Raw genomic sequence first — 13,795 nt, 5'->3', positions numbered from 1 at the left:
ATTTAAAGTAGTGGGGGAGGGGGTGGTGGAAGTGAGAACGGGGGACTGTCAACCTAGAAGTGTATACCTAGCCAAAAAATTTTTAAAAATCTTTCAAAATTCAAGGTAAAATAAAGACTTGTTCGACAAACCAACGCTGAAACACTTCACAGTCATCAGACCTGCCCCAGAAGAAATGTTAAATGAAGTTCTTCAGGCAGAAGAAAAAGGATACCATATGGAAATATGTATTTACACAAAGGAAGAAAGACCAACAGTAAAGAAAACTTTGTGAGTAAATATAAAAGAATTTTCCCTCTCATTAAAAAACTTTTAAAATGTTTGAATTGTAGTAAAATACACTAACATAAAATGTACCATCCTAACCATTTTTAAGTGTACAATTCAGTAGTATTAGTTGTTTTCACACTCTTGTGTAACCAATATCCAGAGCTGTTTTTTATCTTGCAAAACTGAAACTCTATATGCATTAGACAGTAACTCTCCATTCCTCCCTCCTCCCAGCACATGGAAACCACATTCTACTTTGTCTCTATGAATTTGATTTCTCTAGGCACCTCATATGAATGGAATCACACAGTATTTGTTTTTGTGTAACTGGCTCATTTCATTTAGCATAGTGTCCTCGAGGTTCATTCATGTTGTAATATGTGTCAGAATTTCCTTCCTTTTTCAGGCTGAATAACATTCCACTGCTTATGCATACAATATTTTGTTTATCCTTTCATCTGTCAATGAACATGGGTTGCTTCTACTTTTTGGCAATGATGAATAATTCCTGCTACAAACACCCTTTGGAGCCCTGCTTTCAGTTATTTTGGGTATATACCCAGAAGTAGAATTTCTGGATCATATGGCAATCCTATTTTCAATGTTTTTAGGAACTGCATCCTGTTTTCCAAAGTTGTTGTACATTTTACATTCCCACAAAGAGTGCACAAGGATTCTAATTTCTCTACATGCTTGTCAGCACTTGTTATTTTCTGGTTTGGGGATAATAGCCATAGTATCCTAATGGATGTGAGGTGGTATCTTACTGTGGTTTTGACTTGCATTTCCCTAGTGATTAGTAACATTGAGCACATTTCTATGTGCTTTTTGGCCATTTATATATCTTCTTTGGAGAAGTGTCTATTCAAGTTCTCTACCCGTTTTTAAATCAGTTTTTTGTTGTTGTTGAGTATTAGAAGTTCTCTATATTTTCTGGACAACACTAACCTCTTATCAGATGTATGATTTGCAAATATCTTCTCCCATTCTGTAGGTTGCCTTCCACTCTCATTTTTAAATTATTTTAAATAATTGACTATTTCAAACAAAAATAAGCTGGGCACAGTGGCTCATGCCTGTAATCCCAGCACTTTGGGAGGCTGAGGCAGGCAGATTGCTTGAGCACAGGAATTTGAGACCAGCCTAGGCAACATGGCAAAGCCTTGTCTCTACAAAAAATACAAAAGTTAGCTGGGAATGGTGACATGTGTTTGTGGTCCCAGCTACTTGAGAGGCTGAGGTGGGAGGACTGCCTGACACAAATAGGTTAAAAGGATAGGCTGCTCCCCAACCACCCCTGGGACAGCTCAAGGGCAAATATAAACATGCTCCTTCCCACAAACAAAAGTAATTGCAAAAACCCCAATTACTTTTGCACCAACCAAATAAAAGGATGGAAAACATACACCATGATACAGCTTATTTTTATAAAGGTCAGAGTGGTTTATTAATATCAGACAAGGAAGATTTTGGAACAATAATTATTTGTCTATCAATAAGAAAAAGGGACATTTCAAAATAATGAAGGAATCTATTAGAAATGGGATACAACAATCCTAAGTGTATACACACCAAATGACAGAGCTTCAAAACAAATGAAATAAAAACTGATAAATGAAGACTTCATTACCCCTCTGTCAGTAATTGTTAGAAAAAGTATACAGAAAATCAGTAAGGATACAGGAAACTAGACACATACCATAAACCAACCTAAGCTAATTGCCATTTATAGAATACCCAAAAACAGAAGTATTTTCTTTTCAAGCACACACAGAATATTCACCAAAATCGACCATATTTTGTCCCATAACTCAGATTTTAATCAATTTAAAAGTATTAAAATCATATAACGTATATTTGGATCACAGCAAAAATAAATCAGAAATCTATAACACAAAGATATCTGGAACACCCCAAATATTAGGAAATTAAGCAAAAACACTTTCAAAGAACTAATAGGCCGAAGTAGAAATCACAAGTAAAGTTAGATAATATTTTTAACTCAACAAAGATAAAAATACAACATATCAAAATTTGTAAGATGTAGTCAATGCAATATATAGAGTGAAATTTATACCATTACAATGTTTATATGAGAAATAAATAAAATCAATGATCTAACCTTCTAGCCTAAGAAAAAAACAAATAATAAAGTCCAACTAAGAGAAAAGTGAAAAAATAAAAAATGAAGGTAGGCACAGAAATCAATGATATAGCGGAAAAAATATCAATAGACAAGAACCAATGGAACCAATGGAACTAAAGGCTAGTTATGAGAGGATCAACAAAAAATGATAAACCTCAAACCAGACGAATTAAGAAAAAGAGAGAAAAAATGCAAATTACCAATATCAGGCATGAAAGAGAGGGCTCTGTCTCTATCCTAGACATTAAAATAATAATAAGGGAATATTGTTGTTTTTTTGTTTGTTTTTTTTTGTTTTTGAGACGGAGTCTTGCTCTGTCGCCCAGGCTGGAGTGCAGTGGCGCAATCTTGGCTCACTGCAAGCTCCGCCTCCTGGGTTCACACCATTCTCCTGCCTCAGCCTCCCGAGTAGCTGGGACTACAGGCGCACGCCACCACGCCCGGCTAATTTTTTTGTATTTTTAGTAGAGACAGGGTTTCACCGTGTTAGCCAGGATGGTCTCGATCTCCTGACCTCATGATCCGCCTGCCTCGGCCTCCCAAAGTGCTGGGATTACAGGCGTGAGCCACCGCGCCCGGCCCAATAATAAGGGAATATTATACACAATTTTATGCTAATAAATTCAACAACTTAGAAGAAAGGCAAAACTTCCTTGAAAGACATGCTACTAAAGAAACAGAAAAACTGAATAACTCTAGAATTAAAGAAATTTAATTTGTAATAATAATAATAATAAAAAACTTCCCTGGCTAGGCACGGTGGCTCACATCTGTAATTCCAGCACTTTGGGAAGCTGAGGCCGGTGGATCACTGGAGGCCAGAAGTTTGAGACCAGCCTGGCAAACATGGCGAAACCCCATCTCTACTAAAAATACAAAAATTTGCTGGGCATGGTGGTGCACACCTGTAATCCCAGCTACTCGGGAGGCTGAGGCACAAGAATTGCTTGAACCCAGGAGGCGGAGGTTGCAGTGAGCTGAGATCGCGCCACTGTACTCCAGCCTAAGTGACAGAAACTATGTCTCAAAAAGAAACCAAAAACAACAAGAAAAGCCTTCCTACAAAGACTGCAGCCTATGAAATAATAAAAAATACAAATATTGGTCTCTGCTCCTGGTCCCTAAATAAAGCTCCTAAAAATCCTTACAGATAGAGGCACTAAGAGAATCTTTTGTTCTAATATCTAGTCTTTTTTTTTTTTTTTAGACAGAGTCTCGCTCTGTTGCCCAGGCTGGAGTGCAGTGGCACGATCTTGGCTCACTGCAAGCTCTGCCTCCCGGGTTCACGCCATTCTTCTGCTTCAGCCTCCAGAGTAGCTGGGATTACAGGCGCCTGCCACCGTAGTGCTTGGCTAATTTTTTTTTTTGGTAGAGACAGGGTTTCACTGTGTTAGCCAGAATGGTCTTGATCTCCTGACCTCGTGATCTGCCCTCCTTGGCCTCCCAACGTGCTGGGATTACAGGTGTAAGCCACCGTACCCGGCCATCAATAGCTAGTCTAGTCTCTGACCCTAGTTTCTGACCCAGAGCTCTTAAGACCTTTGTAATTTCCTGACTGATAAGAGCACATCTGAAAGAGAGCTGCTAAATTCCTTCAAATTTCCTGGGTGACAGGAATATCTTTTGTTCTCATGAGGTGACTTCTGGATAGCCTTATGTGGGTGCTGGTTGGCAGGGGAACCAACTATGCAATTAGAGGGCTGGAACTTTCAGTCTCACTCTCTGACCTCTGAGGATGGGAAAAGGGCTGAAGGTTGATTTGATCACCAGTGGTCAATGATGCAATGAATCATGCCTATGTAATCCTCCACAGGGTTTATAGAAGCCTCCATAAAAACCCAAAAGGACAAGGTTCAGAGAGCTTTCAGACTTGTGAACCCCTTACCACATGCCATGCCCTATGCATCTCTTCCATCTGGCTGTTCATCTATATCTTTTGTGATATCCTTTATAATAAATGGATAAACATTATCTTCCCTGAATTCTGTGAGCTGCTGTAGCAAACAGATCAAACCCAAGAGGGGGTGGTCCTGGAATTCACAATTTATAGCTGGTTGGTGAGATGTATAGGTAACAACCTACTGCTTGTGATTAGCATCTGAAGTGAGGTATAGACTTATTCAGCTGTCAACCTGTGGGATCTGATGCCATCTCCAGGTGGATAATGTCAGAATTGAATTGAATTATAGGACACCCATTAGTGTCTGCTGAAGAATTCCTTGATGTGTGAGAAAAACTGCCACACATCTGGTGTCAGAAGTGTGTTCAGTGGCACATGAGAATAGAGATAAAAAACTGTCTTTTCTTCAGACAGGCCTAGATTTTGCTGGTGAATTCTATCAAACATTTCATGAAAAATATTACCAATTGTACACAAAATATGTAGAAAGATGAAGAAATATTTTCCTGCTTATTCTGAAGCCAGCATTACTATATTACCAAAACTAAAGACATCACAAGAAAACTACAGACCAGTATCTTTCATGACCAAAGACACAAAAATCCTTGAAAAATTTTAGCAAATTGAATACAGCAATGTGTAAAAAGAACAATACACCAAGACAAAATGAAGTTTATCCTACAAATGAAAGATTGGTTCAACATTCAAAAATCAATTAATGAGAAAAAATCAATCAATGTAATTCATCATATTAATAGACTAAAAAAGAAAAGCCATATGATCTTCTCAAAATATGCGGAAAAAGCACTTGACAAAATTCAACATCTATTCATGATAAACACTCTCAAGAAACTAGGAACAGAAGAGAACTTCCTCTACCTAAAAAACGGTATCTATGAAAAACCTATAGCTAACACCATAATGGTGAAAGACTAGATGTTTTCCTCCTAAGACTTGGAACAGGCAAGGCTGTTCACTCTCACCTCATGTATTTAATACTGCACTGAACAGTCTAGCCAATGCAGTAAGGCAAGAAAAAGGAATGAGACATACAGACGAAAAAGGAAGAAATAAAACTGTTTTTAGTAACAGACGACAAGACTGTCCATGTATGAATGGTACTGGCACAAAGTCATAAATCAACAGAATAGACTAGGGAGTCCAGAAGGAGACCTACACATATATGTTCAACTGATTTTCAACAAACATGCCAAGGTAATTCAATGGAGAAAGCAGAGTCTTTAACAAATGGTTCTGGAACAACTGAACATCCACGTGCAAAAAGTGAACATAAACTCTTTTTTTTTTTTTTTTGAGATGGAGTCTTGCTTTGTCTAGAGTGCAGTGGCGTGATCTCAGCTCATTACAACCTCCACCTCCCAGGTTAAAGCGATTCTCCTGCCTCAGCCTCCCAAGTAGATGGGACTACAGGTGCCCATCACCACGCCCAGCTAATTTTTTGTATTTTTAGTAGAGATGGGGTTTCACTGTGTCAGCCAGGATGGTCTTGATCCCCTGACCACGTGATCTGCCCGCCTCATCCTCCCAAAGTGCTGGGATTACAGGTGTGAGCCACCACGCCCGGCCTCTAAAAAAAATTTCTGAGACTGGGTAAATTATAAAGAAAAGAGGTTTAATTGGCTCACAGTTCTGCAGGAAGTGTGGTGCTGGCATCTGCTTACCTTCTAGGGAGGCATCAGAAAGCTCACAATCATGGCAGAAGGCAAATAGCTCAGATATTTTTTTGTAGCAATGTAAGAATGGCCTAATACATAAAATTGGTACCAGGAGTAGGGTATTGTTAGAAACATATCTGAAAATGTGGAAGTGACTTCGGAACCGGGTAATGGATAGAGGTTGGAAGAGTTTGGAGGGCTCACAAGAAGACAGGAAGATGAGGGCAAGTTTGGAACTTCTTAGAGACTGGTTAAATGGTTGTAACCAAAATGTTGATAGGGATATGGACAATGAAATCTAGGCCAACAAGGTCTCAGATTAAAATGAGGAACTCATTGGGAAATGGAGCAAAGGTCATAACATATTGTGCCTTAGCAAGGAGCTTGGTTGCATTGTGCCCTTTCCCAAGGAATCTGTGGAAGTTTGAACTTGAGAGTGATGATTGCATATCTGGCAGAAGAAATTTCTAAGCAGCAAAGCATTCAAGATATGACTGGCTGCTCCTAACAGCTTACACTCAGATACGGGTGCAAGTAAATGACTTAAAGTTGGAATTTATATTTAAAAGGGAAGCAGAGCATAAAAATTGGGAAAATTTGCAGCCAAGCCACATGGCAAAGAAAGAAAAAGCTTTTTCAGAGGAGGAATTCAAGCAGGCTGTGGAGTAACCACTTGCTAGAGACATTTGCATAACTAAAAAAGAGCCAAATGCTAATATCTAAAACAATAGGGAAAAAGCCTCAAAGGCATTTTAGAGATTATTGAGGTAGCCCCTTCTATCATAGTTCCTGAGGCCCAGGAGACAAAAATGGTTTCATAGGTCAGGCCCAGGGCCTCAACCCTATGCAACCTCAGGACACTGCTCCCCACATTCTGGCTGCTCCAGCTCTAGCCATGTCTCAAAAAGGGCAAGGTACAGCTCAGGCTGCCACTTTGAAGAATGCAAGCTGTAAACTTTGACAGCTTCCATGTGGTATTAAGAGTGCACAGAGTGCAAGAATGGAGGATTCTTGGATGCTTCCACCTAGATTTCAGAAGATGTATGGAAAAGCTTGGCTGCCCAAGCAAAAGCCTGCTGCAGGACTGGAGCCCTCACCGAGAACCTCTACTAGGGCAATGTGGAGGGGAAACATGGGATTGGAGCCTTCACACAGGGTCCCCACTGGGACATTGCCTTGCGGAGCTGTGAGAAGGGGGCCACCATCCTCTAGTTCCCAGAATGGTAGATCCACCAGCATTTTACACCCTGCACCTGAAAAAGCCTCAGGCACTCAACGCTAGCCCATGAGAGCAGCCACAGGGGCTGCACCCTGCAAAGCCACAGGGGCGGAGCTGCCCAAGATCTTGGGAGCCCACTTCTTGCACCAGCGTGTCCTGAATGTGAGGCACGGAGTCAAAGGAGATAATTTGGGAGCTTTAAGATTTAATGACTGCCTTGCTGGGTTTCAAACTTGCATGGGGCATATAGCCCTTTTCTTATGGCTGATTACCCCTTCTTGGAATGGGATGTTTACCCAATGCCTATACCCCCATTGTATCTAGGAAGTAAGCAACTTGTTTCGATTTTACAGTCTCACAGGTGAAAGGAACTCATTTCCAGATAAGAATTTAGATTTGGGATTTAGGACTTTTGAGTTAAGGCTAGAATGAGCTAAGATTTTACAGGGACTATTGAGAAGGGATGACTGTATATTGAAATGTGAGAAGGACACAAGATCTGTGGGGGCCATGGACAGAATGATACAGTTCGAATATTTGTCCCTGCCCAAATCTGATGTTGAAAGGTAATCCCCAGCCAGGCTCAGTGGCTCAAACCTGTAATTCCAGCACTTTGGGAGGCCAAGGTGGGCGGATTGCTTGAGCCCAGGAATTTGAGACCAGCCTGGGCAACATGGCAAAACCCCACCTCTACCAGAAATATAAAAATTAGCCACGTGTGGTTGCATGCGCCTGGAGTCCCAACTACTTGGGAGGCTGAGGTGGCTAACTGCTTGAGCCCGGAGGAAAAGGCTGCAACGAGCCAAGATCGCACCACTGCACTTCAGCCTGGGCAACACAGCAAGACCCTGTCTCAAAAAAAAAAAAAAAAAAAAGGAAGGGAAAAAAATGTAATCTCCAATGGGGCCTGGTGGTAGGTGACTGGATCATGGCGGTGGTTTCTCATGAATGACTTGGCACCATCCTTCTGGTGCTGTTCTTGTGATAATGAGTGAATTCATGTGATATCTGGTTGTTTAAAAGTGTGTAGCACTTCCTCTCTTTCTCTCTCTTTCACTCACTTGCTCCTGCTTTTGCCATATGACGTGCCTGCTCCCCCTTTGCTTTCTGGCATGATTTTAAGTTTCCTGAGGCCTTCCCAGAAGTGAAGCAGATGCCAGCACCATACTTTCTATAAAGCCTGATGAACCATAAGCCAATTAAACCTCTTTTCTTTACAATTTACCCAGTCTCAGATATTTTTTCATAGACATGCAAGAACGGCCTAATACACAGTACAGAATATTAAATACATTATGTTCCCACTTTTGGTAATATTGGCTGTCTCTGCGGAAGGGGTCTGGCGTGGCAGTATATACCCTTTTGTACTGTTTGAGGTTTTTTGTTTTGTTTTGTTTTGTTTCCACATGCCTGTATTACTTTCAATTAGAAAAAGTAAAAGAAACCTATATATTGGTAAAGGAAAACTCACAGGTGTCTGGGCCAAGGGACTGAGTCGTATAGGCTTGCAAAAACCTGTGTTAAGAATATAGAACACAAAGCCAGACACAGGGGCACTCAATAAATAGCTGGAGGAAGCAAAATATTTGGAATCAATTCAGAAGGCAGACCCTGGACAAAGAGATCTCTATCTGAGCACCAGATACTCAGCCAGCATAGCTCTTGCTTTACACAAGGAGCTAAGCTGAGACTGCTCACGTTAGAAAAGAAAGGGAGCATAAAAACCAAATATCCTGGAGTTACTTTGGGGCCAGCTGTTTCTCAGCATTCCTTTGCAAGCACACTGTGTGTCCTAACCTCAGCCTTCTAAGGGATGGGAGGCAAGTCCTTCCCCCAGTGAGCAGAGCCCACCCCTAGCACTCCTCTGGTGGTCCAAGTGCCCAGACAATCCTAGGCAGCCTTTCCTCCAGCCCCTCAAAATCAGAAGGAACGAAATGACCCTGACAGTCTCACCGCACTCCAAAGACAATCTCAGCACTTTAGCTCCTTTTCCACACCAAGGCTTCAGAAAAGAAAACCAAAAAGGAGAAGGTGGATAGGTAAGCAAGATCCCTTAGCAGCATTTGGTAAAAGGAACTCCCTGGGTTATGCACAGATTCTTTCAGGTGCCAAAGAAGCCAGCAGCTCTAGAATGCAAAATGGACAGAGAAGGAAAGTGCTAAAACTTAAGACAGCCTCAGAAATTTCTCTTTGTTCCCTGCTTTATTTGGATATGCCTCCCTGAAGCCAGCTAGTTGGTCCCAGCTTCCAAAAAAAGTTTGTTTGGCCACTGATACTAGGTCTAGGAGCTTCTGTGCTTGGCAGCTTTCTCTGGCTGCCTCTGGATACCTGGCTTGCATGCGGCAACCATGTAGGTTATCCTTCTGTAGAAACAGGCTGTGCCACAAGGTGCAAGCTCCAGAGGCAGGATGGGAGTAAGGCAAAGCAAGGGCATGGAGTAGGACTGGAGTAGGAACCAACTTAAAGGCAGAGTCCTTTCCAGGAACCCATGGTTTCCAGAGCATAGGAGAACATGACTGGCTGTTAGAGGCAGAGTTTCTGGCTCTTGGACCCCAGACCAGGCTGTCTAGGCAGTGGAGGGAAACAGGAGCACTTACCGGGGGAAGATGGCCGTCATCAAGGCTGAAGCATAGCCAGGCTTGCAAGCTCCCTCTGAAAAGTTTGCGTACTTGGTGGCTAATTCAGCAGGCCTATGGGAAGAGAAGGAAAGTTACAGCTTGCCAGGCACTGAGCACTGAGTGGGTTATTATTTCCTAAGCAGCTGTAGGTGTTTAAGCCTTTTTTTTTTTTTTTTTGAGATGGAGTCTCGCTCTGTTGCCCAGGCTGGAGTGCAGCGGTGCAATCTCGGCTCACTGCAAGCTCCGCCTCCCGGGTTCACGCCACTCTCCTGCCTCAGCCTCCCGAGTAGCTGGGACAAGGTGTTTAAACCTTGAATGAAGCTTCATTCCCTACAATCAGCACTTCAGGCACTTTTCCACATTAAGGCTTTAAGGGTAAAAACAAAACAAATCCCCAAACCCTAAAGGAATAGATAGATAATGAGTCAGGCCCCTGGATGATATCTGTAAAGGGAACTTAACTGGATTCTCACAGATTTCTTTTTAAGAGACAGGGTTTCATTATGTTGCCCAGGCAGGTCTTAAACTCCTGAGTTCAAGAGATTCTCTCGCCTTGGCCTCCCAAAGTGTTGGGATTACAGGCATTGAGCCACTCATAGATTCTTTGCAGGAAGCCTGATACCAAGGAAATGAGGAGCTCTATCAAGGCTCCAATACCCGGGGGAGTGGTGCTTGGTGTTCACAGGATATAGCTACTCAGGCTTTGATAGTCAGAGCCTCGGGCCTTTCCACCTTCCTTGTATGTTCCTACATGGCTAGCCTCATCTGCTTTTATTCTCTCCACTCATACTATGATCCACCCAGTGGGAACCATTCCCCAGTAGTGGGAACGGTCACAAACAGTGACCGAATATAGACACAATAAATGTTGGGGCTACTGACGTAACCATTAGACTTTTAGTTGAGGATGCTTTCCTGGTCTCTCTGCCTGGAATGTTATTCCTTGTCCTTTTTCATCTGGCTAATAACTATTGGTCCTTCATGATTAAACTTAAATATCAGCTTCACTGGGAGTGATTCCCTGACCCTCGGATTGGGCTAAGTGCCTCCTCTGTGCTTGCACAGTCACTCCCCCTGCCCCTCACATCATATACTTACCCCTCAGCACTTGCTATTCTGTATTGTAATTTTTGGTAGTATATCTCCTTTGACACACTGTAAACTCCTAAGGTCAGAGTCTGATTTAACACTGCCTACCCTCTCCAGTGCCTTGCATAAATGTGCACAGAGAAGACCCCTAAAACTTTCTTTTTTTCTTTTTTTTTTTTTTTTTGAGATGGAGTCTCGCTCTGTCGCCCAGGCTGGAGTGCAGTGGCGCCATCTCAGCTCACTGCAAGCTCCACCTCCTGGGTTCACGCCATTCTCCTGCCTCAGCCTCCGGAGTAGCTGGGACTACAGGCGCCCGCCACCACGCCTGGCTAATTTTTTGTATTTTTAGTAGAGATGGGGTTTCACCGTGTTAGCCAGGATGGTCTCGATCTCCTGACCTCATGATCTGCCCACCTCGGCCTCCCAAAGTGCTGAGATTACAGGCATGAGCCACCGCGCCCAGCCAAAACTTTCTTAAGGAACAAAATGACCCTGACAGTCTCACTGCAGACAAGGCAATCTCAGGAACCCACGAGGCTGAGACTGCTGCGTATTTTTCAGAAAACTTGTGTTCTAATCCTGGCTTGTTGCTGTGTGACCACAATCATGCCACCTCACATCTTTGGGTTTCAACGTCCTTATGCGTTCAATGTGGGTCTGGAGTCACTGCCCTGCCACCAAAATCTCTGCACTACGCAGTCTAGAGAAGATCACAGCCAAAGAACAGGATATAGTCAGTGAATGGGTTCCGTGACTGCTGGGACTGGAGGCCCTGCATGCTGGGGCACCTGAGTGAGCCCTGGCTGGTTGCCAGTTCTGAGTCCCCACCTCCTCTGCCCCCACCCTTGGGCCTGCTGCCAACACTCTGGTGCCCAGCTGCTCTACTGTGCTGGGGCCCTGTGGCAAGCCTACCCTCCAGGCTGCCTTCTGCAGGGTCTGGGCTGGGTGGGTGTGGGGTGGTGGTACCAGAAATGATGATGCCACTGCCTCGTGTGTGTCATGTCTGATTCACCATAGACCCCTCGGGCCTAGCCCAGAGGCTTACACAGAGTAACTGCTCATTGAACATAGACAAACTCATCTGATCAACGCACAATTTCTTTTAGAAATCTACATTTTCAAGCATCCCCCACCAAGGAAATTCAAAGGCTGAAATGCAAACCTGAAGGCTGAGTGACAAGCCGAGGAGTTGGGACTTTATTTGGTAGGCAAAAGAAAGCCAAAATTTTAACAAGAGAAAAACAATATTTTCTTATGTAAACAACTGTATTTTTGAAATGAAATATAAACCTCAGTGCAATTACGGAACTGAGTAGAAGCTTTTTGACTAGGCACAGTGACGAAAACATTCTAGATGTTTTCAATTAGCTCTCTCAACAACTCTGTGAGTTGGTGCTATGAATTAATTTACATACAAGGCCTAGAAAGATGAAGAGACTAATCCAAGATCATACAAGTGGTAGACACTGGATTAGAACCCAAGGTCTCTAACACCAGTGCAGGAACTCTTAACAGGGCACTGCCACCAACACAGTCACAGAGGAAGGCACAGGACAGCACAGGAGTGGTCAACACAGTCGGAGATGGGGTGGAGAATACGGTCCAGAAGGCCTTACACAGCTTTGGTCTGCGGCAGTGAGGCATTTTGAGTCTCTTCATGTCCTGTCTCCCAATCCCCACCATCTGCTTGCCTGCCTTGTGCTGTGAGTTCCTGTGGTCTTTCTGAATTCCAGAAAGTTTCATAAACAGCAGAAAGATGGACAGCAGGTGCCCTTCTTAACACAGTGCAGTGCAGAAATAAATGAACAACAGACAGACCTTTGACTACCTCTTTTCTCTCTAGTTTACCCCATCAACTTTTGGCAAGGTGCTTAAAGAATAAGGGCTGTGGGACAGTCCAGGGGGCACAGGATCACGTCATCTACAATGGAGAGGGAGCTGGAGCCCAGCAGGCCAGGCAGGAGATGCTGCTCTCTCCACGGCAGTGCAAGGCAGTCCAATAGCAAGGATGATGGGCTCCAAATCAACCCCTCATTTAGAAAGCGACAGTAACTCCTAAAACGTACAACTCTGGGTACAGTGGGTCATGTCAAGTTATTACCAAATTAAAATGCCTTAGAAATGGCCTCCTGACTATCCCAGTGAGAGAAGAATAGGGGGAGTGTTGGGGATTCTGAGTCATCCAGCAGGCTGGGACCTTTGGGGCAGTTAGCAGTCAAAACCACCAAGATTAACGGTCGCCAACTCCCTGGGGCCAGAATAGTTAGTCTCTCTAAGGCACTCACACTCCAAATGCCAGCAGGCCCCCACAGATGTCTGATCAAATCACTCAGCCCTTGTTCTTCTCCTACTCTGCAGCTGGCCTTTCATTTTGGGAGATTTAGCATTAAACCCAGTAAGAGCACCCATTGTCCTGCAAACGTGACTACCAAGCCCCTGGGGTGAAGAGTGTCACCACTGCACTCACAAGAGGAAATCCAGATGGACAGGCTGGAGCCCCAAAGAAGGAACCAGACGCTTCCACTCTCCTGCTTCACTCAGGAGGACCGAGTTTAAGGAATCAGGCCAAGCAATGGGTCATAAATGGAAAAAGCATCAGATCTGGAATCAGAAACTGTCACAGAGGACACTGACAAGCAAGTGATGGAAAATCTGATTTTCAGCTTCCCCATGTGCAGTGGAAACCATGTAATTCCAAGAATCGCATGAGGATGTGGTGAGGGAGCACATTTGGAGGGGATGGCCATCCTCTGGGGCACCACACACACACGCTGTGTGAGACACGTGGCTGCCATAAGCGCCTGGCTCGGGTTCAGATCCAATCACAGGGAGAGTCACTACATGATATCTAGTGGGAGAGTGCCCTGGCTGATATGT

At 43.6% G+C, this 13,795-nt stretch overlaps 1 protein-coding gene across 18 annotated transcripts in view; it reads right to left on the bottom strand.

Annotated features, from left to right (window-relative positions):
- ST3GAL3 (ST3 beta-galactoside alpha-2,3-sialyltransferase 3) overlaps positions 1–13,795 on the bottom strand; it is a 226,258-nt gene that overhangs the window by 87,451 nt on the left and 125,012 nt on the right. For all 18 annotated transcript variants that reach the window (XR_009214632.1, XR_009214631.1, XR_009214630.1 and 15 more), the window contains one exon: positions 9,809–9,901. Coding sequence is in view for 14 of the 18 variants with exons in the window: in XM_058443254.1 (XP_058299237.1) it covers positions 9,809–9,901 (93 nt within the window). In the remaining 4 variants the exon portion in view is untranslated. The remainder of the gene's footprint in view (positions 1–9,808; positions 9,902–13,795) is intronic.

The sequence above is a fragment of the Hylobates moloch genome, unplaced genomic scaffold (assembly GCF_009828535.3).
Source record: "Hylobates moloch isolate HMO894 unplaced genomic scaffold, HMol_V3 SCAFFOLD_8, whole genome shotgun sequence".
NCBI lineage: Eukaryota > Metazoa > Chordata > Mammalia > Primates > Hylobatidae > Hylobates > Hylobates moloch.
This window is presented reverse-complemented; position numbering and strand designations above follow the sequence as displayed.